Source organism: Sus scrofa, chromosome 8 (assembly GCF_000003025.6).
Source record: "Sus scrofa isolate TJ Tabasco breed Duroc chromosome 8, Sscrofa11.1, whole genome shotgun sequence".
Taxonomy (NCBI): domain Eukaryota; kingdom Metazoa; phylum Chordata; class Mammalia; order Artiodactyla; family Suidae; genus Sus; species Sus scrofa.
In genome coordinates this window covers 133,922,127-133,943,341 of record NC_010450.4, presented here as the reverse complement: position 1 = coordinate 133,943,341, position 21,215 = coordinate 133,922,127, and the positions used below count along the sequence as shown (strand labels likewise).

At 49.2% G+C, this 21,215-nt stretch overlaps 1 protein-coding gene and 1 long non-coding RNA gene across 2 annotated transcripts in view; one reads left to right on the top strand and one right to left on the bottom strand.

Annotated features, from left to right (window-relative positions):
• Positions 174-3,743, top strand: LOC106507809. The gene is made up of 2 exons (XR_002346878.1): positions 174-1,061; positions 1,242-3,743. It is a non-coding gene; the product is annotated as an uncharacterized LOC106507809 (long non-coding RNA).
• The window catches only part of WDFY3 (WD repeat and FYVE domain containing 3), a 274,276-nt gene continuing 256,542 nt past the window's right edge, over positions 3,482-21,215 (bottom strand). The window contains 7 exon segments of the mRNA XM_021101795.1: positions 3,482-6,813; positions 10,515-10,712; positions 11,042-11,153; positions 11,727-12,050; positions 14,634-14,730; positions 15,855-16,037; positions 19,458-19,637. Of these exon segments, the coding sequence (XP_020957454.1) occupies positions 6,690-6,813; positions 10,515-10,712; positions 11,042-11,153; positions 11,727-12,050; positions 14,634-14,730; positions 15,855-16,037; positions 19,458-19,637 (1,218 nt within the window). The 3' untranslated portion in view covers positions 3,482-6,689.

Below are 21,215 nucleotides of genomic sequence, written 5' to 3'. Positions count from 1 at the left end.
TTTATGATAAACTTTTTTTAGGGCCGCACCTGTGGCATAGGGAAGCTCCCGGGCTAGGGGTCAAATCAGAGCTGCAGTTGCCAGCCTACGCCACAGGCATAGCAATGAGGGATCGAGCCACATCTATGACCTACATCACAGCTCATGGCAATGCTGGATCCTTAACCCACTGAGCGAGGCCAGGGATTGAACCCACATCCTCATGGATACTAGTCAGCTTTGTAACCCACTGAGCCACAACAGGAACTCCTGTGATAAACTTTTATATGACTGTAGGGATATGCTATAAGTTTTGAGGTTATTTCTTGTAATATTTTGTACATTGCACATTTTTAGGTTCTTTTTTTTCCTTTTTTTTATGGAGAAAACTGTTAAATGACATTGACCTTTCCAGTTTGGAACATAACGTTGGGACACTGTATCTGATAAATACATTAGACCCTGACTTAAAAAAAAAAAAAACTACATGGCAGTAAAACAGATGATTTCTTAATAAAACCATAGGTAGGATAATAGTCACCCAGAGAATTAAATACAATACAGCTCACATCTTTATGGGTTCAAGTTAATGGTTACATCTCATTATTTTAGGGATCCAAAATGAAGCTATGGATTTGAAACTTAGCAGATATAAAAACATAACCTGTATGTGCACAGAGGTTGATATTTATAACCTCTCAAAGTTCATCGTACATAAACCAATGAAAGACATCCTAATGAGTTATTATCAGTCAGGCCCTGTGACCCTGTTGAATTGGCTCAATCATATGAAATAAACTCCAATCTATAAAAAAAAAAAAGTTTCACTTAATAGTGTCCGTAGAGAAGCAGTAAAAGTTACTGCTGTAATTAAACCTGAACCTTAAGTGATATGACACAAAAGGAGAGGTACCCTTAAGGCACCTGCATCCGGAAGTACAACGTTCATCTCCAGGAAAAGCACCTGTGCAGCTGAGCTGTGGCTGACGGCTCCTTTCCTCGAGGCCGCCACACCGTTCCTACCTGAAAGAACAGCTGGCCAACCACGGTTCTTCGGCAGAAAAATCCTCGAAATGCACAAGGTGAGTCTCTTGCTTCAAAGAAAACAGCAAACAGTGTTTATTGTCCATGAAAAAATGTTAGGTTTTAAGCAAAAGGCCTAATAATCTGGGAAAACTTGTGACAGTCATCACTGGGAGTTGGACTTTCCTAAGCCTGCTGGAGACACTTTGCTCTGATGCGCTTTTGTGTGTGTATCATAGAATGAAGTATGTCTTGGAAGATGTCCACAGGCTACAGGAGCAGTGATGTAATTCAAACAGCCACTGGGGGCTATGACACCGTTCACAGGTAAAAGATTCACAGTGCAAGACGGACTGATGGGTTTTGGGTGATAGAGTATGAAAAGTTGCTTGATGTAGTTTCAAATGCCACATGGTCATCGATCTTTAAGAAGCTTAAAGCCATTCAGAAACAATGACCTGATAGGCTATTAAAACATTTCCCCCCTCCCTCTTTAACCACATACCTGTGTGAGGCTGGGTTTTCCTCCTATGCTTCAAAACGGAGTGTCACAAGACAACGTAGAAGCAGACATGAGACTCCACCTGTGTTCAGTTAAGCCAGACATTAAAGAGATTTGCAAAAAGTAAAACCATCTCACTCTCGTCACTAATTTTTTTTTGGGGGGTGGTATTTGTAAAGGCTTTTTTTTTCTTCCCGTACAAGTATGTAATTAATGTTAATACATAATAGTTTCATCATCGCTATTTTTTCTTTTCTTAATGGCTGCACCTGTGGCATATGGCAGTTCCCAGGTCAGTGACTGACTCTGAGCCACAGCTTCAGTACCGCTGGCTTCTTTAACCCACTGTGCCGGCCCAGGGAGCAAACATGTGACTCTACAATGATTCAAGCTGCTGCAGTTGGGTTCTTAACTCACCGTGCCACAGTGGGAACTCCATCATTGCTATTTCTAAATAAATTAATATGCATATTTTAAAATCTCAGTTTTGCTCTCTAATTCAACGTCTACTAATAGATGCAGCTCATATAAAAGCAGTTGGGGTCCTTAATAGTTTTTAAGGACTATCTGAAGCAGTGCCGTCTTAGACTCACAGTCAGTACTGACACAGGGATACCTGGTGCACCAAGAGGGCTTCAATGAGGGTTTTCAGAAACTCGCAAGCTGGGAAGCATGGCAGTCTCTGTCTCTTGAATCCTCCCAACACCACGCTACCCCTGAGCTTGGTAGCTTGGCATGGTGCCATATCCAGCACAAGTCCCAAGGGACAATAAATAATTAAAAAGGAGCTTTGCCATGGGTGGGGGGAAATGAGAACATTGATAAATAAAGCAAAAAAGACTAAGCTAATGCTAAAGCAATTCCACTGGCCTGCTTCTTCCTAGATGCTTTAAATGGGCTGCAGTGAGGAAATTTTATGGAAGAGGAGAAACAAAAGGCAACAAAAGAGACTCACTGAAAACTGAGCTGCATGTTTGCTCTTTAAGCCTTAATAGAATTTTTGCAAGTCCATTCTTGACAGCAGCTCTCGTTAGGGCATTAGAATTATGAGTAGCATTGCAGTAACACACCGAGAACTGCCCTCGGGTTTCTCTCTTACCACCGCTTAATCTGGAAGAAATAGCTCTTCTCTTAGAAGTCCTAGGTGTGCCTCTCTCTTCTGTCTCTAAAGCGGAGTTGCATCGGGGTGGAACTTCTAATAAGCACAACAGCCTCGAATTTGACATTGCTGTTCATACTTAAAATGAGCGAATTTTGTTAGTATCTTTAGGAAAAAGTCACTAAAGCAGCCTAACTAAACTTGAAAAGTGTTTTCTCTACTTCCTGGGAAGTTAGTTTTAAAACCCAGTAAGTAAGTTAGTAACTGTACATGTGAGTTGCTAACACCCTCAGATCACAGACTGAAGTGGAAAGCCTAGCTAATGACCATGGGCGCTAAACTTCCAGAAAGGGGGCAGGACGCCAGAATATTCCCGCTGTGAATATGGTAAGGGTAGGCGATGGACGGATGTATGATTTACCGTTGCTTACTTTTCACAGCATGATGGATAGAGAAGAAGGCTCAGGGAAAAGGAGCCAAAACCATGCGACACAGTCCTTTTCCGCAGGCCCATTCAAGTCAGAGGGTCATGTATCCAAGAAGCCACCTGCCTTTCCCCGAGGCCGTCTACACGGTCAGCCCTGGGAGTCCAGTGCAACTGAGAAGCTCCTAATGCAGAAGTCTGGTTTTTAATGACGGATCCAACTGGAACTTGAACCAGACCCTAAATAGCCAACATGTCTGCAAGAAGAGGCTTTGAGCAGGTGCTTCTGAAAGGTATAGTCACAACTAGAAAAGAACTACACAGTTTTATTAGACCTCAGTTTTGTTTTGTTTTTCCTTCCCTAAAGAACTGGCTTAAAAACGGCTGGGGGGTGGGGTGGGGGGGTCAATAGTAGGTATTTATTTGAAATGAAAAGAAAAAGTACCTGGACTACTGCATTTAATCATGTATTGTAATTGTGTTACTCTACCTTTTTGCATCAGAGACAGATATACAATGAACATTCAGTTATCACAGATTGCACACTAGATAGTAATTCTTCAGGCCTTTTACATTAACCACCAAAGAACAGGTATTGGATTCTGCAGTATAGTACAAAAGTCCACAATCGATCCAGTCTTAGCCAGTGTCTTCAATTTACTTCTGTTGCTGTACAAATAATTGGCCATTACGAGGGCTTACAAGTTAATAACAGGACCAAAAAATATACATTGCACTGACACAAAAAGTCAGCTGTGTTAAGAGTCATGCAACAAGTAACCAAACTTGCTGAAATTAAAAATACTTTCTAAAAACAGTTTTAATGGCATAAATATTTTATACACAGTCCATTTACCAAAACAAAATGTATTTAAATGATACAAAGCAAAAATAAGTTTCTACCCATTTTATACATAAGAAAGTGCAAAATAACTTATCTAGAGTGTTTGCTATTGTCCAGACGGATGGCTGCTACGGGCAGCTATTCTCTTCTTCGAAAGCATGACATGACAGCTGCACAGCACACACGCATGTTAGAAGACACGGGTGGATACATGGATGGATGGATGGATGGATGGGCGGATGCACGGACGGACAAACTACTACAGAGATCAGGCAGAAGCCCTGCGAGGTACTCTCAGAGAGAGGACGCGGACCACGCAAAGGTGGAGGTGCACGCTGAGAATACATGCTGCTCGACAAATCTACATGGAACACAGGAAGACAGCCAGAGAACCATCAGTTTAGGTACGTGAGTGTATGCGTATGTGTGAGCGATGTGTGAGTTCCGCATTAGAAGCAAAAAGAAAAGAAACCCCACTGAACAAAACAGCTGCCCAAGCACCAGCTGCCAGAGGAAAAACTGTCGTGAGGGTTTTGGTTTCCACCTTCTAGCCACGGAAGCTGTGTCGGACGTTTCAAAGGGTTCATCCCATATAACTGCACATCACGTAGAGGAGTAACCTCTAAGGAACTACATACAGACACTCACATATTCAAGTCTTTAAGGAACACCTCTGCCACTGGGCTGGGGGGACCACGTTTCATGGACACGAGGAGGACGCCTCTTTTAAAAAGCGTAGAATAACACTGCTACGACTCATCCAGCGGGCCGGACAGGGGCAAAGCCTGCGACTACGACTGTGTGACAGCACAGTTCCTGCAACTGGTGAACATCCAGCCTTGTTTATGAGAATTGAAGGAAGGAGGGGAGGGCCCGGGGGGGGGGCGGGGGGAGGAAGACACAGAAAGGAAAACAGAACACAACTTCTCTTCAAGTTGAAGTATTAATGCCAATAATCCTTTTATTAACAGGTATATTTGAACTTTTAGAAATGGAAGTGTCTTCATCAATTTTGATATGTAATCATCAACTGTAGGCTCCACCCTAGGTAAATAAAGGTTTAAATTTAGTAAGCATAAGGCACTACAGCAGCCTTTATATTTTCTCTTGGAGACCTAGTTATCAGGAAGAACAAGTTTGTTCTTAAGCTGGTTTCAGCCCATTAGGTACAAGACTGCTATTGTACCAATGCCTATTTTTTGAATGCATGTGCATATATGTGCATTTTAGTGCATAAGTGTGCCTGTCACCAGGGCTGAAGATGGAGAATCGGGAAAGCCAAAGCCGCTGCCCTTCCTGCGATGCTCCGTGAGGTGTGAAGGCCTGTCCTTCCTTTCTTGGGCCATAGATGCGTCTACATTTTTCAAATCACAGGGCTTTTAGAATTGTTCGTAATATTATCACTAAATATCTGAAAATGTTAAAATCTAGATTGTTTCATTTGTTTTTATATATATACATATATATGTACATAACACACAGTTTTAAAAAATCCCACCACCAAAGCCTTTTTTCTGTAAACTAAACTCTTCTCTTAGCCCCCACCAGCTTTAGTCTCCCTGGATTTGTGTGTTCTGTATCCAACTAGTAGAACAAATTAAATAACTAAATATTAAAATACTGTAATTATATTCATAGCAAAAACAAAAAAATAGACATCGATACAGTATAAATCTCACTGTTTTCAGGTAGATGGCCTTAAATGGTAAAGGTTAATCAGAAGCAGTTCCGACATGGTCCAGTTTTACAACAAGGCTTATATGTTGATTCTGTACACTTTTTTTCTTTTTTAAACCCTTTTCTTGAAAATAAGCTACAGTCGAACATGAGTGTCACCAAAGACACACGCTTCTTTCGCTCTATGCAGGAGAAGCTAATTTGGGTTACATGCAAATATACTTCCATTAGTGGATCGATGGCCCGACCACCGCCCAGCAGCGCTAGGAAGGGTGCCCTGACCGGAGGACAGTCCAAAGAGAAGCTCACAAGGGGCCTTGGGACAGAAGAACAACACTGAGGTGGTGCGCAGCCAGGTGCCCGGCGCCCCAGGATTCCGGGGGACGCCCCGCTGGGCTCTTCTTCTCCCACGCTGCTCCCTAAGGAAGGGCCGCGTCACCTCGTTTTGGTTATTAGCCTAAGTCCAGGGGAGGAACTGTGGGCGACTCGCAAAGAAGGACGCTGGGCACGGGGGCTGGACTTGCAAAGGGGGTGGGGGTGGGGGGATAAAAAGACCACAGATGATGTCTTCGAGGATTTAAAAAAACATATTTATAATTAATTGGTGAGCGATGGCAGACAAACCATAGGAGTTCATTGAGTTAGTGGTGTAGTTTGCAGTCTCATGTTACAGGCAGTTAAGTCCTTATTTAGAAAAAAGGCCTTTGTACCTATTTACAATATACACAGTTACTTGCAAAGAAGTCAGATTTACAACCATTTTCTAAAAGCCTTTTTTTTTTTGTTTTTTGTTTTTTTGGGGGGAGGCGTTGGTTTTTCCAAATAAGGATGAGTAGCTCTACAGAAATGAGAGGCGCGGGCAGGACAGTTAACAGAGCGGATCCTCTGGGCGCCGGCGGCTGCAGAGGAACCGGGACCACCGCCTGGGCCCCGCTCACGCTGTGCGCGCGCTGCTCACCCGGACGCCCCGGGGCTGCAGGCACGCCCGCTGGTTCACTGATCCCTCTGGATCCCAGACTTCAGACGCGGGCTGGGAAGAGCTGTGTAAACGGAGACGGGGTCGGTGCCCCCCGAGCCGCGAGCCGTGCGGGGGATGGGGGGGGGTTTACAGACCGTGGTCTCCAACCGGCTGTCGGAGTCCTCAACAGTTTCGAGGCGCATCTTCTGAACCCCTCTCGTGCTGCAAATTGTAGTAGCAGTTCTGACAAACGCGGACCGGGGATGAGATTTTCAAGCGTTTGATTTCGGACTGAAATCGGCTGCACCTGAAGCAAAGGCAAAAGCGAAGCAGTTAAGGGTCTTGTCCGTGTTGGACCACTGGGCGCAGAGACGAAGTTAAAAGCTGAAGGGAGGGCTTCCCGGAGTGGCTCAGTGGCTAACGAATCCGAGTAGGAACCACGAGGCTGCCGGTTCAATCCCTGGCCTCGCTCAGTGGGTTAGGGATCCCGGGTTGCCCTGAGCTGTGGTGTGGGTCACAGACGCGGCTCGGATCCCGCATGGCTGTGGCTGTGGTGTAGACCTGCCGCTACAGTTCCAATTAAACCCCTGGCCTGGGAACATCCACATGCAAAGGAGGGGCCCTAAAACGACAAAAAAAAAAAAAAAAAAAAAAAAAAAGCTGACGGGAAGGCCGCATGCGCAGACCATGCTGCGCCAGGAGAGGCTGACGGCCGGGCTGCTCCGGGTGGTCTGGTTTGACCAAGGGCCAAAAGGAAAGCTGTCTTACTTGTTTCAGTCTATGAAGCAAAATACAAAGCAAGGCGAGCCACTTATATGACTGCAGAGGATGTAAACAAAAAACAGGATTTTCCTAGAGAATGAAGCTCTCCTGCTCTATTAACCTGCCAGGTGCGCCAGCATCTTTAGCTGGAGCCTAACTTTTTTCTCTTGGCAAGAAAGGACTTATCACCCATCTTAAAAGACACTCTGGGCTTTTAGACACTGATTCACTCCTCGGTCATTTCTTAAACAGGCGTGGGCTTTTCCGTCTGGTCCAAATGTTCTCATTTTCTGTTTATCCGGAGAGAGGTCCCTGAAGCAGACTATAATTAGAGATGCTCACACTCTTTATAAAAAGTGTTCCTAGGAGTTCCTGTCAGGGCGCAGCAGAAATGAATCCGACCAGGAACCACGAGGTTGTGGGTTCAATCTCTGGCCTCACTCAGTGGGTTCAGGATCCGGTGTTGCCATGAGCTGTGGTGTAGGTTGCAGACGAGACTTGGATCCTGCATTGCTGTGGCTGTGGTGTAGGCTGGCAGCTGTAGCTCCAATTAGACCCCTAGCCTGGGAGCCTCCATATGCTGAGGGTATGGCCCTAAAAGGGACAAAAAGACAAAAAAAAAAAAAAAAAAAAAAAAATAGCATTCCTATTCCTGACATAAAGCAGGTATGACCTTGGACGTGGCACTTGATCACCATGAGCTTGGCTTTTCACGAGACTGACATAGAGAATTTTATTTCCTCCATTCATCTACCACAGTGTGCAGGGAATAAAGGAGGTGCTGCCAAGCCAAGGTGTTTAGAGGATTAGACTCTGAGGAGACCCCTAGGAATGCCGATGAGCTCCCTCAGCAGCCGAAGGGCACAGGCATCAGGGGCAGGGCAACGCCGGGGGCAGCTCTTCCTTCTGAACCTGCTCCATCAGAATCGCTTGTTTGGTTGGTTTCTCCAATAAAGCCTCCATCCGACATTTGACAGCAACGGATAATTTAAAGACCTACCTATATTTAAACAATACTCCAAAGAACAGAAGTAGATGCCAACATACACACAGAGGGGCTGGCTATCAGAAATTACGAGATTGCTCGGCTTTATAGAGCAGGTATCTCAGAGCACAGGACAGAATCTTCTGCCACACCCTTAGAAATTCCCACAAGAAACAGCAACAGTCTGGCTGCCTCATCGTGCATCAGACTTCCCAGGGGAAAAGGTTTAAGACATTTGAAAAAAAATGAATAATCATCATAACACTTCTTACTGCACACCTATACTGCCAGACCTTGCACCTGGCGCTTCACAAAACCCACAGAGGATTTCACTTAATTTCCTCAACACCTCAAGGGGAGGTGTAATTATCCACAGCCTACAGATGAAGAAGCTCAGAGAGGGTCAGTCACGTGCCTGAGATGACAGGATGGATGGCAGCCCAGGGAGCCTTTGGTCCGTGTAAATCCCCGACCACACCCTTTCCAATAGGCCAGTGCCCCTCGACCACTGGCCCAGAGGCAGTGACACAGCTTGTGTTTTCCATGGGAGCGTCTCGCTAGTAAGGCCATGTCAGCTCCAGAGGGCTGCTCGTGGGATCTTCTCTGCGGCCTGTCATGGGAATCAGGGCTGTTCGTGCACATGTGGGACCCAGCATGTGACAGGGATGACATCCAGGTCGGTGGGGACGGGACAACGGACGCGTCTTATGTGGAAAATATAAAAGGACCTGAAGACTAAATGTAAAAAACAAAACTGGAGACTTGCGAAAAAATAAACAAGGCCATCTTTATGACCTCAGGACGGGAAAGATCTTTTTTAAAACCAAAACAAGCAAAAAAGAAAAAAAAAAAAAATCATAAAATGCAATACATGTGACTCTATGAAAATGAAAAAGTGGTGGGACAGAAGAACATACATAAAGTTACAACACAAAGGATGAGAGCCCAGGTTACCTAAATGACTCCTCAAGTAAGAGGGGAAAAAGAAACCAAAACCGAAAAACAAGAAGAGCAAGCCCAAAAGGAAAATGGACCAAGTTACCGGAGAGGAAACTCAAGCTGGCAATGAGCACATGAGCACATGGTCAAGTTCAGGAGCACCGCACGTTAAAAGAACAAAGTACTTACTGGCTATCAGATGGGCAGCAGTGGAAAAGTCTGGCAATACCACTTGTAAGAACTGGGAGAACTTGTATAACCTGCTGGAGGTAAACTAGCACTGCTGTTTTGGAGGGTAATTGGGCAATAACTAGCTAAGCTCCAGAGTAGGTCTCTGTGTGATTCTATCCATCCCCTTTCCGGGGTGTCTCCTCTGGAGCAACTCCAGCTCGTGTGTCAGGAGGGTGTTTATAAGGGTGTGCACTGCAGCTTTGTTTGTAGTGTTGATACAATGAAGGAAAATCCCTTGAGAGTCCATCAAAAGGGAAGGAGATATATTCTATTTGTACAGAAAAATAGGTGACAGCAGTTAAAATGAAATTATTAGAATTGTTATGCGAATAGATGTCAGCGCCCAGCTAGTACCCATGAGGATGTGGGGCCAGTCCCCGGCCTCGCTCAGGAGGTCAAAGGATCTGGTGTTGCCACAGGTGCAGTGTAGGTCGTGAATGCGGCTTGGATCTGGAGTGGCTGTGGCACAGGTCGACAGCTGCAGTTCCAACCCGACCCCTGGCCTGGGAACCTCCATGTGCCGCGGGAGCAGCCTAGAAAAGGCAAAAAGACCAAAAAAAAAAGCTAGTTACAGAAGGGTACAGACTGTATGCTGTATTTACGTAAAACGGAACACACAATAAATAATCGTATTGTCTAGGCACACAGCACACGCCGTGGAGTATAAGCACCTGGAGAAGAGGGAGTGCAGGGTGAGGGTGAAGGGATGACTTGAACCAGTAAAAAAAAAAAAAAAAAATCGGTTTTGGCTCCGCTGGCGGCCTGCAGGCGTTCCCAGGCCAGGGACTGAACTGAGCCACTGCAGCGACATCGCTGGGTCCTTCACCCTCGAGGCCACCTGGGAACTCCCAAATCTGCACTGCTTTCTGTGCGGACAAGATCAGACTCCGGTGCCTTCCACCCTGCGTCAGGGCGACCGCTACCTGTGAGGACTACTGCTGTGGACGGAAATACCCCACTGGTGACAAAGGACAGCGGGAGAAATGCGCGAGACGGGGGACAGCGGGCAGCTGAGAAGCCAAGCGCTCGGCCCAAGGAACATCCTCAGAGCTCAACCCACAGAGACGCAGACAGCGCGTATCTCATCTTACTTCTGGCAGAAGAGCTGACCGCAGTTCCTGCAATGGTGCCGCCTCTCTGTGAGAGAGAACCGCACTGAGCAGCCCGAGCAGCTGTCCCCTCCTTCGTCCTTCACCCAATGGTCGGCGGCAGAGCGGCCCGGCTGGTCACTCACAGACCAGCTGAAGACCCGGCCTCGGCTGTCACCCACGAGGATCCGACTGTGGTCCCTGCAGGAGACAGGACTCAGCGTCAGCTCTGGGCTGGGGGCTGTGTGTGCAAAGGAACCAAACCAGACCCGAGCCCGAATCTACTTCTGCCTCTACGCGCCTTGCGGCAAAGCCGGCCGCGTCTCTGAAGAACAGAGAGGGCAGAGCGTTTTGCTTTGTTCCATTTGGAAGTGAAATCCACGCACTGGCAGCTTTCTTCTTCTGAGCCACCTGCTGCAGCTGCACGGCCAAATGCAATGACATCTGCGCTCCCTGAGACCGCGGGGCGCCTGGCCGGGCCCAGCAAGCGAGCCCGTGGGGAAGGGCGGCCAGAGAGGCCTGGCACTTACTTGGAGACGCCCAGGGCGGTGATCTCGGCCGGGTGTGCATTGTCCTTCCGGTCAAAGGCCGTGTGCATGGTCAGCTTGCTCCTGAACACCAGCTGCCGTTCCCACCGGTACCCTGCGGAGAGGAAGCGCGGCGGGTGACTCACGAGACTGGGGGGCCCCACATGGGCCGGTGCACCCTGACTGGGGCCCTCAGAGGCCAGGTTACAGCCCCACACAGCTTTCTGGTTCTGGGTTCTGTGCCTCAGGTGAGGGCACAGCAGTCTAGCCTGACCCTGACGGTGGACCAGGCCAGAGGCTGCCTCCTTCCCAAAGACCCACACAGAGAGGGGGCATCCTCAGTGCAAGACACCATTCTCCAGCTGAGGGCTGCGCCTTTACCTCTTCCCGGGCAAGGTTACCTGTGCATACAGCCCTGTCTGCAATCAATAACTTGCCTATTTTCAAAGGCTCTCATGAAATGTGAATGGATGACATTTCTGGTTTTTCTTTAAAAAATGCCTAACATATTGCCACCACCACTGGAGGATGGAATGTCAAAAGGCCTCTTAGGTTCGCTTCCCACAGAAAGAAACTGAGACCCTCCCTGTGGGGGCTTCAGTCGCAGGGATGGGGCCAGGGAGAGCTCAGCCCCCTGCCTCCGCCCCCCGGCCCTCGCGCCCCCCACAGACGCCAGACCTCAAGTTACCAGGCTTCAATCTGTTGTAGTTCCGCACTTCGACAGGGCTGGGGTGGGGGTGGTTAAGGGGGGGCTGCAGATGAGCCCGGGCCCGGCCCTCCGAATAGTTCACAAGTATGAAGCCGTCCCTCTCATCGAGGCTCAGCTGGTCGGACCAGCGCCTGGAGTCGTCGGAGCCGCTGTCATTGCACCAGGTGGCCGTGGCTCGGCAAGAGGCCGCCCGGGGCCTGTGGCTGGTGCTGCTGGGCTGGCTGGGCGTGTCCTTGGGGTCCTGGCTGATGCTCTGCTCCTCCGCCTCGGAATCGCTGCTGTCCTCGTCCTGGGCTTCTTGCCCTGCGGCGACAGCGCATTGTGAGGGTCAGAGAGCAGGTGCGCGCGGTACCGTCAGACCCAGCTCTGTCCCACCGGGCTTTTACTTCTAGTAGGTAAGAAGCAACAGACCTGGTGTTTTAAGATCAGGACAAAAATCAAATGAACTGCCAGACTTTTCAGCCAGGTGCATGTAAGCAAACTGGTAGAACTTGAGTCCACAGGATGCGCCAGCCCAAATCCTCAGCGTGGCGCTCCGTCGTTCACAGCCCGGCCCAAACCTGCCTTTGCGATGCGTTTCCCACGCCCTGCCTCACGTCCCTACCACGGTTCGGCCGGATGGTGCCAACTCCGCTCGCCACTCGGCCCTGCGCCTGCTCAGCTAACGCCGCACACGCGGCTGGCCCCGCCCAGGCCCGTCTTCCGATCCCCACGTGTTCCGACGTTCCTGTCTTTCCAGGCACAGCTCATATGCTTCCTTCTCTAAAATCTTACCTGGTTCCTGCAACACAAAGTAACTCTCTCTCCTCGACTCCTTTAACCGGAGTATGCCTCTCACTGTAGTTAAAATTCACGCCCCTAACTATACTTTGGGACTTTTTTTCCCTACAGGACAGGGTCAGCTGGAGAGCAGTGGCTCCAAGCACAGCGCCCTCCGTACAGCTGTCCATGTAAAGACGACAGACACGCACAAACGACTGATGACAGCTCTGATTCAGAATTGGGCTTTTCTTCTTCTTTCCATCATTACACTGCTTCTCTTCATCTCAACTCCCTTGCAATAAAGTCTACTGGAGGGAAAATTTCTGGCAAATAAATAGAGGTAACTGGAAAAAAGGAGAGAGCAAGAGCACATGTACCAGCACCAGCTCATTACACGTATTTTTTAGCAAGACAAATAAATACGTCATTCGCCTCCTTTCTAGTGACATTCATAGTCTAGTTGATTAATTTCAGCGTTTTTTCTTTTTTCTTTTTTTTGCCCAGTAGCTTATGGATCGTGAGTTTTAAGGTTTTTGAAACGGCTCTGATTTTCAGTGAACCACTAGTGTGTGTTCTCGTTCACCCAGGCCGCCAAGTCCCTGCCACCTGACACTGTCCCGTCACTCCTGCTTGTGGGCTGCCATCCCCCAACACTTCTGCCAAATGCCATTCCCAGGAGGCATACGTAGGGAGGGTGAGGACACAGAGAAGTCTCTCCCCGCTGGATCTGACTCTGTCTTTCTTATTCATCTTCTGCTGTTAGTCACTCATGAGCTCTCTTAAAGGAAAGTGATCTACTTCTCACTGGGTCCTAAGCCAGTGCCTGACACACAGCAGTTATCAACCCGCAAATACTGAACTGAACTCAGTTTGATGCCTCCAAACATCCAGAGGACTTTCTTAGTATAGAAATTATTTTAATGCATGTACATAAAACTTTACACACATTCCAGTAATAAAAGCATTAAAATATCCTGTCCATCGGTTCTGGCAAAGAAAGGAAAAACTACTTTCAGCTTACAAGGGGAGGCAAGGTGTGCTTTTTCTGGGAAGAAGCCTTTCCCTTAGCAACTCCCTCATGTTGTCACACTGAGCTCTCAGCGCACAAGAATTAACCACAGAGAGAGAATCGAAAGGTTGAATGGAAAACCCTGTCCCGCCTGTGAAGTATCTTGCGCCGGCCGTTCTGAACTGATGGGGGACCCTTCGTAGGAGAGTCAGTAACCCAAAGCACATCTTAGCCTGACTTTTGTGGCACTGTCCCCAGTCATCGTGCATAAAGACCATCTATCGCCAGAGTTGACTGGCAAAGTTTAAAGTGCTTCCCAAAGTGCAGACCTCAGGCACGGAGCACCAGGTTTCTGCTTGAACGAATGCCCTTCTTGAGCAGGGCAGGGCGCGGGCTTTGGTCTGCCTCAGTGAAGAGTTTACACACATGATGCCACCCTGTCACTCGCCCCGAGCCATCCAAGCGGTGGGTGGGACAGATGTGGGACTGAGAAGTGGCACTTTGACCTGACCAACACTGCACCTTCTGGATCTGCTTTGTGTTTTTCAGGACTGAGAGCCGGGAGTCTGGTACTCCAGGAGGCTTGAACTGAATTTATCATAGGATATGGACGCTGACCACAAGACACTACCCCACGGGAGCCGCCTGGCGACCCAGAGGGAACTCTGTGCCTGCCCAGCTGCCTTGCCTTACACACTAGCTGGTGATCTTGCTTCTTTCCTTTTCTTATTTTTACTTTTATTTTTTTATGGATGCACCTGCAACATATGGAAGTTCCTGGGCTAGGGGTCAAATGGGAGTTGCGGCTGCCAGCCTACGCCACAGCCATGGCAGCACGGGATCTGAGCTACAACTGTGACCAACACCCCAGCTTGCAGCAACGCCGGATCCTTAACCCACAGAGCGAGGCCAGGGATCGAACCTGCGTCCTCACAGAGACAATGTTGGGTTCTTAACCCACTGAGACACAATGGAACTCCTGATCCCACTTCATGATAGCAACACCCAACCTCAGGCCCTTGCTTATGTTGTTTGAGTTTGCTCATAATAACTTAAAAAAAAAAAAAAAAAAAAAAAGGAAACTGTGGAATAACTCTTTAGAAAGTATTGAATACCTATTTGTGTCTCTGGACAGTCTTCCTGCATTTCTAGCACTTCAACAGGCTCAGGAGCTGGTGTTTCAGGAACTTGCAAAAATTCCATTCTCCAAAACTGAATTTAAATAAGCGTGAAAATTAAAAACACAACAACAGCAGTTGAACAGACCACAGAAACAATCTACATGGTACCAGATGAAGATGGGGGTTTCAGGGTTTTAAGGAGATCACTTAATTTCTATTATTGCATAGTTGGATTTTTCCTGTATCTTGAAAAACGTGGCAGGGCCTGCCTGTGAACAAACGGTTCTTCCCAAACTGTTTTATGAGAGGTTCATGGGTGCTTCACGGTGGGGAGAAGGGCTGGGGTCAAAGACATCTGAAACCTTGGCTCAACTACGAGTGCGTCTGTTTCCTGTAACCTGCCCGCCCCCGCCCCTCACCCGCCGGGAACTTGCATACACCAATCTGTACTCTGGATCTTCCAGAAGGTATACAGGAAGCCAGATCCCCAGACACATTTGGCTACAGAGCGCGGCACAATGCCTCGCAGTCGGGGTTCTCTGCCGCTGCTCTCAGGCAGTGACTTCAGGGGTGCACCTGGCGTCTGAGGCGCAGGGCGTGGCTGGGAGTGCCTGATGGCCTCACCGCTGCTGGGCATGTGACGGTGATGACAAGGCAGCGTGCAGTTAAAGAGGCAAGACCCAGAGGAAAACCTCCGGAGAGAATAAAATCCCAGCATTAGAACCGACCATAAAGGTGAAGATGCCGTGGCCTCCATCTCCGGCAGAGGCCCAGCACGCGGACGCCTGGGAAGGGCATAAGCCGTCTAGGATTCAGGTGGAACCACCCAGGACCCTAGACAGGGGAGGAACGGATGGCCCGAGGCCCCTGGAAGCGTTGGCGGCTCTGGGCTTCTCCAGTCCTGACAGTCCCTGATTTCCCCGAGAAGCCATCTGACAGCCTGAGAGGCCACTGCTCATGCCGTCGGTATTTGCAGCAATGCCAGCACGATGTGGAAACCGCGTCGACACCACCTCCGTGGGTCAGGCTGTCAGGGGCTCTAACAGATCTACTTCACGGGAAGAAAAGGGGTCGAGTTTGGGTGTTCTCCACGTCGGGTAACACAGTCGCCAAGGTCTGCGTGGCTCCGGGTGAGCGTCTGCCCAGCAGCACCACGACCTCAGGGCATCCTTCAGCCGCGGCTGGACCGGGCGGCGGACACCCCGGCCGACTTACCCGGACCACTCCGTCCGAGTGCCCCGTGACGATGACGTTCTGTGTGTCCCACTCGTTCATCTCCGACACGCAGCAGCACACGATCTGCTGGCTCCGGCCCGTGAACGTGTTCACGCTCACGACGGGGTTCCCGTTGATGCTCCACACGTGGATGTGCGTGCCGGCACAGGACACGATGTCCCCCTGGGAAGGACAGGGACGGAAACCCCGCTCACTTCGGATGACGGGCTGAACCCCTGGCTCACGCGCAGGGACCCTCCCGGGGAATTTGGAGGCAGCCTGGGATCCAGTGCTGGCTGGCTGAAAAAAACACCCCGACGCAGGCCTCTTCAAGAACTCGGGGCTGCATGGAGGCTGCTTACAGCTCGTGCCCCGCACACGGCTGGGCCCCGGCCAGAGCTACCTGCAATCCGAGGAGGGGACGAACTACGCCTCTTCCTCCTGCTGTTCACAACATCTATTTCTACCTTTCATTTAGAGGTAGGAGTCCAGCTGTTATAAAAAAAGCTCAATTACCCAGATCAGACTCTTTCAGCCCCTAAACAGCTGTATACGTAAAAAGCTATCTTGGTAACTCTCTAACATCCTACTTAAAAACTGGTATTCATAAGAGGGGTTGGGCCACGAGGAAAAAGAAGAAAATGTGTATACAGGTCATTTCTTGGAAAACCAAATAAACCCTGAGACTCCCTAAGCTGGCACTCAAGTGTTGCTAAGTTTCAAAGATGGGGGAAAAAACCAAAAACCAACCCAGCTGTTCCTTCGAATTCTACCAGGCTGGACTCTACCCAATCTGGTGAGAACACAACCCACTTCTGTTAAAAGAGTTAAGACGCATCCTGAGTCAGTGTGGTGGGCACCTCAGACACCCCAAAGCTGGTACCCCAGCCCATGCTCCCTCTCCCTCCCCGAGTGAGCCTGCCCGGCACGAAGCCAGGGACTGCCTTCAGAAACAGTCTGGCCAATTTCGGTGCAGGCAGCGGGCACGTGAGCCACCCAGACACTGGAAGGTGGACAGCAAGGGCAGAGGGGAGCCAGAAACAGAACCACACTATCAGTGCAAGAAAGCAGGCCGGGGAGGCAGGGGTGGCATGCGAAGGGGGCCGGGAGCCTTTTCCAGCCACGTCTGCACTGGTCTTGCCACCGCTCTCTCACTCTCTCCCTCCCTCCTCTCCTCCCTCTGCTCTTAGGCTACCGAGGGGCCAGGAATCACACCAAACCCAAACAAAAATACTTAGCAAAGCACTGCTGCGTCAACCTCTGTATCAGACACTGAACCACCTCTGACAATGCGTGTCAGCAGCCGAGATTTAATTAATGGCCTCGGCCTCTGCAGGAGACAGGAGGCAGCGCTCCTGGCCGCGTGGGGCAGGACCCGCGTCAATTACCCCAGGGCGTCTCAATGAGAGATGCATGAGCACCCTCTGTGGTTCTGAGAGCAACAAGAACTGAAGGGCAGCTGGCAAGGTAGCTTAGGTCCAAAAAGCAGACTGGACAGTGGCTGCAAAAACTGAAAAGAAACAGCAATCTTCTCATGAGTTACTAAAAGATTACAAAAGCACCTTAAAAGGGAAAAGTCAGACACTTCTGTAGTGTCAGCAGCAACTACTGCAATACAGGGGGTGTGTCTGGCTCAAATAACAACTGTTAAGAAAATTCTCGGAGTTCCCGTCGTGGCGCAGTGGTTAACGAATCCGACTAGGAACCATGAGGTTGCGGGTTCGATCCCTGGCCTCGCTCCGTGGGTGAAGGATCCAGCGTTGCCGTGAGCTGTGGTGTAGGTTGCAGACGCGGCTTGGATCCTGCGTTGCTGTGGCTCTGGCGTAGACCGGTGGCTACAGCTCCGATTGGACCCCTAGCCTGGGAACCTCCACATGCCATGGGAGCGGCCCAAGAAATAGCAACAACAACAACAACAAAAAGACAAAAGACAAAAAAAAAAAAAAAAAAAAAAAAAAGAAAATTCTCAGTGTTTAGGAGTTCCCGTCATGGCACAGCGGTTAACGAATCCAACCAGGAACCATGAGGTTGTGGGTTCGATCCCTGGCCTTGCTCGGTGGGTTAAGGATCCAGCGTTGCCGTGAGCTGTGGTGTAGGTCGAAGATGCGGCTTGGATCTGGCGTTGCTGTGGCTCTGGCGCAGGCCAGTGGCTACAGCTCCGATTCGAGCCCTGGCCTGGGAACGTCCATATGCCGTGGGTGCAGCCCTAGAAAAGGCAAAAATACAAAAAAAAAGAAAGAAAAAAAGAAAGAAAATTCTCAGTGTTTAAGTGAGGAGCCACCCCAAAGCAGAGTGCCTGAAAAAGTACCATCAAGCGTTTGACTCAGAGCAACACGGCGGAGATGAGAGCAGTTGTACTGCACTGGCGTGTCCATAAAACTCTTCAGTGTGCTTGCAGGACCAACCCAAGGTGCTGTCCTAAAAACACTTTAAGCCTTTCGAATATATCCAAACAAATCAGACGCTTCATCCCCACTCACTCCCACTCACTCCCAACTCATTACTCTTGCTCGTATGAGAATCTAAGTGCCATTAACTAGAACTGAGTCACTTCCCTTTTCCTTCTTGACTAAATGCACAGTACTGAGTATTTTCTGGTAGAAGTGAAAGACGCAGCCTCCCCGAAGAGGAGAGCTGCCCGTGGGTGATGCCATGACCTGGCTGGAACTACGCTGCGTGTCTTATAGGGAGGCCCCGGGCGGGGCCGAGGTCACGGTGGGACTGGATGCGCAGAGCTGAGAGGTGCTGGCTCGGGAGCCTGGCTGGCTGGCACACAGCGGCTTCGCCATCATCCAGGTGTGCCGACGTGGCCCTTGGATGCGGAGACCTCAGTCTTTCTAAACCTACCCTTGGCTCCTCTGTTTACCAACACGCTCAGCCATGACTCCCCCTCCCCACCAGTCTAGGTGGGGGGCTCCGACATCGGTGCACTTATTTGCTTTTGATCCGCCGTATTTTTGAGGAGAGAGAATGTTCTGTGACGACTCTGGGATCTATTCGCATAAACGGCTGTGCAAAAAGTTCTTCTTGTTGGGATACCCAAACGTTACTCTTTTCATTAAACATAATAAACACGTTGGGAGTTCCTGTTGTGGCGCAGCGGAAACGAATCCACCTAGGAACCATGAGACTGCAGGTTCGATCCCTGGCCTTGCTCAGTGGGTTAAGGATCCGGCGTTGCCGTGAGCTGTGGTGTAGGTCGCAGACCTGGCTGGGATCTGGCGTTGCTGTGGCTCTGGCGTAGGCCGGCGGCTATAGCTCCGATTCGACCCCTAGCCTGGGAAGCACCATATGCCAAGGGTATGGCCGTCAAAAGTCAAAATAAATAAATAAATACTTGTAATATATTTTATAAAAAATTCTATAGAATTTTAACTAATCCCACAAATTCCTTGCTTTTATTCTACAATGTTTTATTTTGAACCCAATCTTGCTCTTTAAAGTTTGCTGTACTGACTGGTTTTTACGACATAACTGCTCTGTGGGTTACAACTTTCATATTCATTTGCTTTTTCAAGCAGTGCATTAATCAAATAAGCGGCTTTTATAAAATGAATGCTGGTCAGAGCTACCTGGTTTCCCACACATAGACCGACCACTTACTGTTAATTCATTGATACAAAGAGCAGAAACGGGAGCCCGGTGGCCTCGGAGCTGGGTCAGGAACGACAGTTTGTTCAGATCCCAAATGATGCAGGTTCGGTCGCGGGATCCACTGACGATTATGTGATAGGCTAATGACGCGGTGGCACAGGTGACAGTATCCGTGTGGCCAAGCAAGGCCTAAAAGGAGAACAGATAAAACCGGGCTGACACAGCGGCGGGCTCCTACATGACTCCAGGAGATCCGTGCCCCGGGGAGCTGGCAGCGTGGCAGCTGGAAGCGAGTGCCCTGCGCAGCGGTGCCGGCAAGTCTTCACTCTTCCTGCCCCCGTCCCGCCACATCCCCCGGGGAAGGTGGGAGGATCTGGAGGCTCTCATCTCCAGTTTTATGTTATCTCTTTGCCAACGCGGGCCTCTGTCTTAGGAGGAAGGAGAATGGCAACCGCACCCCAGCTCGGGTCTCTTCACCCCATCTCTCTGTGGAGATGTCCTGCTGACACGCCCCAAGTCCAGAACGTAAACCCAGAATCTTCTCCCTTACGCCAATCACTTCTGCTAAGTCCACGCTAAGGAACTGCGATTGGGTGGATCTTTAAAGAGCACAAACTCTGCAAAGCGCATGGTTGGAGTCCGGGGTCCAAGAAGGACATAAGGACAAAGTGGTCCTGCTGTGCCTGCTGAGCACCTGTCGCTGAACTGGAGACACCCGGACATGCCCTGCGCCCGACAGGGACCCCTTCTTCCAAAGAGAATGAGCGCTTCTCTCTCTTGCTGGCGAGTGAAGAGAAACAGGGTCCAGGGAGAGGGCAATGTGAGAAAACAAATCTTTTGAAGAAAAAGATTCAGATTCCTGTTAGGGATTTCTGAGTAGTCACTGTGTCACCGCTGAGCTGGCAGCCATCCTTCCTACATACACTTAGCAAAGCCCAGAGGCTGTTCTAAGTAAGAAGCACGTCTCACCGAGGGGTTACAGGCACGCTGTCTTCAAAGCCCATTTTCTAAAGTGAAAATACGGTGAGCGGGAGCGTCTGTATCAGCAAACTGCACTGTGGGCCTTGGATCTGCTCACGTCTCTCAGCGGCTCCCCTTCGGGCTCAGCAACCAGTGACGTTTCTGGACTATATAGACAGTCACTGGTCTAAGCGCCAGGGGCCGAATTCTTTCCAAACGTATTTTAAACACACTGTTTGTTTGAGTCTGGCTTTAAAACTGCTTTGGAGTCACACGGAACTGAGTTTGCATCCTGGCTTTATCACCAAGTGTGATGTGGGCAGGTCTCTTAACCTCTCTAAGGCGTGCGTTTTTCCAGGTGTAAACAGAGCTAGTGACTACCGTGTAGAATCGTCGGGATTGGAGCTTTACATTTTTTAAAACCCTAACACAGTGCCCCCCACAGGGCAGGTGCTTGATAAATGGAAGATATTATTGTGACACTCCTTTTCAATTTTGTATTATAAAAAAAAATCTAGGTTTATAAGTTCCATTAAAGAGAAAGTTAAATTCACTTAAAAATCAAATATAAAAAGATGATGGCTTAATTATGGAAGGATCTGTGCTCTAATTAAAAATTTATAATAGAATCAGTACATAACAAGGGATCGAAAATGCTTATTAATAAAGTCATTGATGGTTCTACTGAATACATTCATGAGTTTGTCATGTTCTTCAGAATATGATAAATGAGGAGTTCCCATCGTGGCTCAGGGGTTAAGGAATCTGAGTAGCATCCACGAGGATGCAGGTTCACTCCCTGGCCCT